The sequence below is a fragment of the Vicia villosa genome, unplaced genomic scaffold (assembly GCF_029867415.1).
Source record: "Vicia villosa cultivar HV-30 ecotype Madison, WI unplaced genomic scaffold, Vvil1.0 ctg.000406F_1_1, whole genome shotgun sequence".
NCBI classification, from domain to species: domain Eukaryota; kingdom Viridiplantae; phylum Streptophyta; class Magnoliopsida; order Fabales; family Fabaceae; genus Vicia; species Vicia villosa.
In genome coordinates, this window is record NW_026705184.1 from 26,707 (window position 1) to 32,272 (window position 5,566).

The window sequence follows — 5,566 nt, forward strand, 5'->3', positions numbered from 1 at the left end:
AATAAAAATTACGTCACCCATCTAAAATAATTAAAATTTGTACATACTTTAACATATTAGCATGCTCTTTCATATAAGAAAAAATAATTAAAATTAATCATAGAAATTTTTGGTGCATTTTTAAATATATATAAAAAATTAATACTAAGGATGAGAAAGTCCAATATAATAGCCTTGTTTGTCTTTCATGATATGTTACAGCAGTGCATCAAAAATTTACAAACAAATTTCTCCAAGATCGTTCCCATTTTCAAGCAAAACACCACCGCACATGGTTTCAAAACCTCTTAGAACTATCAAATTATTGTTGGCTTTCACATCCTCAGACCTTTGAATTTTGCCCTCACTTTTAGTGAAACACACACTAGTACAAAAAGATTAATATAATTTTTAAATTTACACCCATTATATTAAAAACGGGTGTAAATAAGAAACGCGGTGGCAATTTTGTAAATAAAGTATTATTTTAAAAATTATCATATGACAATATACACCCTATTTTCTAAAAACGGGTTTAAATTAAAAATATTATTATAATTAAATCTCAATTACTCCTTTTTATTTAAAAAAAGGGTGTAAATATATATAAATTACAAATTTTTATTTAATTTTATAACTCACAATCTATGTGACATATTAACCAATAATTTAAATATTATTAAAAATTAATGAATAAATATTAATAGATCTAAATTTAAATTTATAAAATAATTTAAACATTATTATGAATATCAATGGTCTAATAAATTGAATATAATAATCTAATTTCTTTCTAAACCCAGTTTTCAGAAACTCTCGTTCTAAATCGCATCGCAGTTTTCAACAAATTTCACCGAAAACGGAATCGAAGATGAAAGCCGCATCAAAATTTTCAACGAATTTCTGAGTTCTTCTCACAGAGAATCCAAACACAGTTTCATCGCATTTCACCAAACCCTTTTCACCGTCGCAGTGACGACAACGAAGCTGAAGAATGTTCACCATCGCTCGGTTCACATGACGACATCGCATTGGTAAAACGAAGGTAGAGTTTTATACTTTGAGTACATGCATTGGTAGCTGAAGAATTAGGGTTTTATACTCCTGAAAATGGATGTTGGTTCAGAAATTAGTTCCTATTGTTTGAATGTCTTGTGTTGTGTATGATTATTTTAGTAAATTTAAGCATTAATAGTTATTCAGGAAGTGAAATTGTTTTGAGTGAGTCTTAGGGAACATTTTTACATTGTCAGATTTTGGGTTGTCTTGTAGTGTGATTTCGTGGTGTTTTGGGAATTTTTTTACATAGTCAGATTTTGGGTTGTCTTGTAGTGTGATTTCGTGGTGTTTTGTGGTTCTCTGCAGGGTGAGAATAAGGGTTATTGTTGTGGGTTTTGCAGCGTGTGAATCTCAGTTCTGCAATGGTGTGAAATGGGTTTTTTGCTGCAGATGAAAAAATCTCCATGTTCTCTGTGTTGTCGGGTCAATTATACAGTGAAAGGAACCATAACTCAAATCTCCAACTGTGGTGGCTCCAACTGCTGCTGCTGCTGTAGGTTTAGCATTCTTCAGCTATGGATTTCCACAAGCTGGCACTTGCGTTGAGTAACACTGGTTTTGAAAATCTGAGGTGAGAAACACTGTTGAGACAGCGGTAAAGGTGGGTTTTGTTCACTATTGAAAACTAGTGATTTGGTAGCTTAAAAGACGAGTCTTTATAGGTTTTGTTTTTTGCCCTTCTTTTTTTTGTTCCACTTCTTGGTTTGGTAGCTTGTGGCTGACAAGATATCAACAAGTATCAATTTATGTTTTGAATTAGAAACTCTTGTTGATGATTCTTTGATTCTTTTAAAGGCGTGTGTGAATTTTTCATATTCTATACTGTAGTGTTTTTCATTTTAGTGTTACCATTCTAGTTGGATAAGATAGCATCTTGTCAACAAGGTTGTCATGTCTCATGTTCCTTTCCTGTTCACTTTGAAATCTTTTCTTCACTGCTACTACTTCATTTATTGAGCTTTCATTCTTCACAAGTTTTCACAACTTGTGAAGATTCTTTGGAACTGTTGTGGATGAGTTTGCTCCATGTAATTGGGTTTGGTCTAAAAGATCAATTTATTGGGGAGAAGATATTGGGGAGTGTGTGTAGAATTAATCAGCAATATTATCAGTGTATTGGGTTTAAAAAAGTTAGGAGAAAGTTATGGAGGAAATTGTTGTTGACATGGGTTTTGGGTTAGTGTATAGTGTCTTTGTGGATCTTTTGTTTTATGAATCTGCAAGTTACTGAGAAGAGGAAAGAGACTCTTGCTAGTATGTGTGATGAAAGAGCTAGGATGCTACAAGATCAATTTAATGTTAGTATGAATCATATTCAAGCCATGTCGATCTTCAACCAATTAGTTTTATACATGATCTTCTTCGACCGACCTACCTAGGTACCCTCTCTACCTTCAATCGCACTTTCACTTATCATCTAATTATTCATGCTTTGCTTTCCTATCTGATTATTCACGCATTTAGGTTTAACTACTCTTAGGTGAATTCACACTCAACTTTTTTATCACTTGTTTACCATACCATTCATGTTTTTCAAATTCTGTATCAATATATTCAATTTACATTTCAATTCCGTTGCAATTGTTTTTCGTATAATCATCAGAGGGATTACTCCTTTCTCCCAGCACTTTGCAGCTGAACCAACACCATGGAGGGAAAATCTTCTAATGAAGGTTCCAGTACCGGCAATGTCTCAGCAGACTCTTCTGATTCAACTGTTCAGCTCAATATTAAAACTTTAGAATCCCGCATCTACAGTTTTCAAGTTGAAAAAAATGTGATTATAAACTCTACTGTCTTTGTGGTAATATATTATCAGTAAATTAGATTGTACCTCTAAATCTGATCTTTTTAATTATTTCAGATACCCGTTTCCTTGTTCAAAGAAAAAATTGCTTGTGAAATAGGTGTACCGGTTAATCAGCAACGACTCATATTTAGAGGAAAAGTCCTCAAGGATGAACATGTCCTTTCTGAGTATCGTATCCTTCAAATTCTACAATTTCATTTTAACCACACATATGACCTGGATCATTTAGAATCCTCTCTTTATCCAACATTGCTTATTAGTTTGGCTTTTAAATATGTGGATTTCTACGTCTAAGAGAATGCTATGGCTTGAACTAAAATTTCATGTTTCATTAAATGGTTTCTTGTTTGTTTGGATCATGCTGTGATGCTAATCTATTTATTTTACAACATAATCCTTATCCATTGTAAGATGTTGAGAATGGGCATACGTTGCATTTAGTTGAAAGACAGCCAAATCCGCCTCAGACTTCTGGTGCGGGTTCCGTTGAGACAACTAGTACAAACAGTAACCGAGGTATAACTTAAGTCATTCATGCCCCCTTTCATAGATTAAGCTGTGTTGTGCTAAATGCTGATGGTAAATTGTGTCATTTGAAAGGAAACGGTGCTGGATCAGGAGCTCCTCGTAACCGTGTTGGCCAAATTTCACACAGCGTGGTTCTTGGGACTTTTAATGTGGGGGAACAAGTTGAAGGCACTGCTCAAGACCTTACTAGGGTTTGTTTATGCATTCTCTGCATCTATCTTCAGTATCTAATACTTATGCTTTCTATTAAGTTTTTTTGCTTTGGTTTTTTGTAATTTATTGCCGTATTACGCATTTAGGTTTTTGCTTTGGTTGGTATTCAAATTTTTTCTTTCAAATTCTATATGCGCTGTAAGTGTATATATGTGTGTGAATATTTGTGTAGTTATCATTGGTAGAATCCCTGGAACTTCAAAATAGTGTTGGTTCTAGTTAGTTTCTCTCTCATATTAATTGAGAAAACAGATACAGAAGCTCCTTGAGAAGTTAAATTCATGATGCAAAGCCAGTTTCAAGTTTATGCTTCAGGAATTTGATGATTTTAATAACCAGAATAGGAGAGATGATCCTGGTTAAACCACTCTCCTCTTGGGTCCTCCGAGTTCAGGAAAGACCATTCTCCTCTTGGCTTTGGCAGGAAAACTTAATCCCAAATTAAAGGTGACAATTCAATTGTTAAATAACGCATTCATATTTTGTTTTGGAATTTTCAATTCTAGCTAGCTAATGAGGTGCAATTTCTACACCTAATGTGTATTGGATTGATAAAATTTACAGGATGATTTTTCTACAGAGCTTGACAATTGATGGGATTCTAACTTTGTAGATAGTTAAAGTCAACAACTCTGCTGGATTTGACTAAGCAGTCTTTAGAGGTATCTAGTTGTGTGCATGGCCACGGAAATATTTGTAATTGTTTTCTTTTAAACATGTTGTTTTTAAAATGGGTGGTTGCAATTACTTGATTTAATGTTAATCCTTGCGGTGCAGTCGGTATTCTGTTGACTACTGCTACAACAAACGTGAAGATAATGAAGTTATCTATCCCTTAAACTTTTATAGTAAATGCATGTGTTCTTTACGTTATTGTCTTCATATTTTTGTCTGTTTTCAAAGGAAGATGTTTTATAGTAAATTCCTATATATTAAACTGTGTGCCGGCCACAATTATGCATGGTTCTTTCCTTTTTGTCTTAAACATTTGGAGTCACTATTCAATCCTCATCCACTTAAACATTTCATAAACCAATCACAAACCACCTTGCTCTATTCATACTCTTCACAACCTTAAACCATGTTGAATTTCTTCAAAAGATTGTCATGCCTTATATGTTTTCTCTTGCTATTCTTTGATGTTTCTGTGTGTTTATCTTCTTCTTCATTTGATGACTTCAACTTTTGTTTGTAGAATCACAAAATAAAAAACTTCACTATTTTTCCTTACAATGATTACTATAAAATTCTCAACTTTTCAATTCAAAATCTTCGGTTTGCAGAACCTACGACACCTAAGCCGATAGTAATTGTACTTCAAGAGAGTTTGAAGCAGCTAAAGAAAAGTTTAGCATGCTGCAGAGAATTCTCTTTGGGAATAAGAGTGAGAAGTGGAGGACATAGCTATGAAGGTACTTCTTTTGTTGCTGTTGACAGTATTCTTTTTGTCATCATTGACATGATGAATTTAAACCATGTTAAGGTTGATATGGAGACGAAAACAACGTGGGTTGAAGGTGGTGCAACATTGGAAGAAACTTACTATGCTATCTCTCAGGCAAGTGATGTATATGGGTTCTCAGCTGGATCATGTCCAACTGTAGGAAAAAGCGGCTCTTGCATCGGCTGAGTCGCATCGATATGTTGAGACTCGAAAACCTGTTCCTGATCCTCAAGTTCGTCTTCTTACCACTTTTGGTTCTTATGTATTCTAGATTCCTTAGTTCTGTTTGCTGTTGTTTTCTAAATTTTGATGTTGCAATTTTGATTTCAGGTTACAGGTTTGATATATGGAAACAAAAACAAAGATAGTTCAAATAGGACACAGGATTAGCTTATAGCTTGTAAGTTTCTTGCCTTCTTACTTGTAGTAGTTCTATATAAATTTGTAAAGAATTAACTGAGTTGAGTTATAGTGGATTATGGTGGAAAAACATGCATTGACCGATATTTACCATTGCGGTGAGCTCAAAACTG

General features: G+C 33.8%; 1 protein-coding gene across 1 annotated transcript; it reads left to right on the forward strand.

Moving 5' to 3' along the window:
• The first annotated feature begins 792 nt into the window (after positions 1 to 792).
• LOC131627864 (ubiquitin-like domain-containing protein CIP73) lies at positions 793 to 5,189 on the forward strand. The gene is made up of 6 exons (XM_058898725.1): positions 793 to 1,024; positions 1,345 to 2,815; positions 2,903 to 3,020; positions 3,260 to 3,364; positions 3,449 to 4,251; positions 4,873 to 5,189. Exons 2-5 carry the CDS (start codon positions 2,687 to 2,689, stop codon positions 3,649 to 3,651), a joined length of 555 nt encoding a protein of 184 aa, XP_058754708.1. The 5' UTR covers positions 793 to 1,024; positions 1,345 to 2,686; the 3' UTR covers positions 3,652 to 4,251; positions 4,873 to 5,189.
• The last annotated feature ends 377 nt before the right edge of the window (positions 5,190 to 5,566 follow it).

Excerpts from the sequence above, each read along its gene's own strand:
- LOC131627864 (XM_058898725.1), top strand. The coding sequence starts at position 2,687 with ATGGAGGGAAAATCTTCTAATGAAGGTTCCAGTACCGGCAATGTCTCA. Across the intron at positions 2,816-2,902 it reads GTTTTCAAGTTGAAAAAAAT|ATACCCGTTTCCTTGTTCAA; the intron begins GTGATTATAAAC and ends TAATTATTTCAG. Across the intron at positions 3,365-3,448 it reads TAGTACAAACAGTAACCGAG|GAAACGGTGCTGGATCAGGA; the intron begins GTATAACTTAAG and ends GTCATTTGAAAG.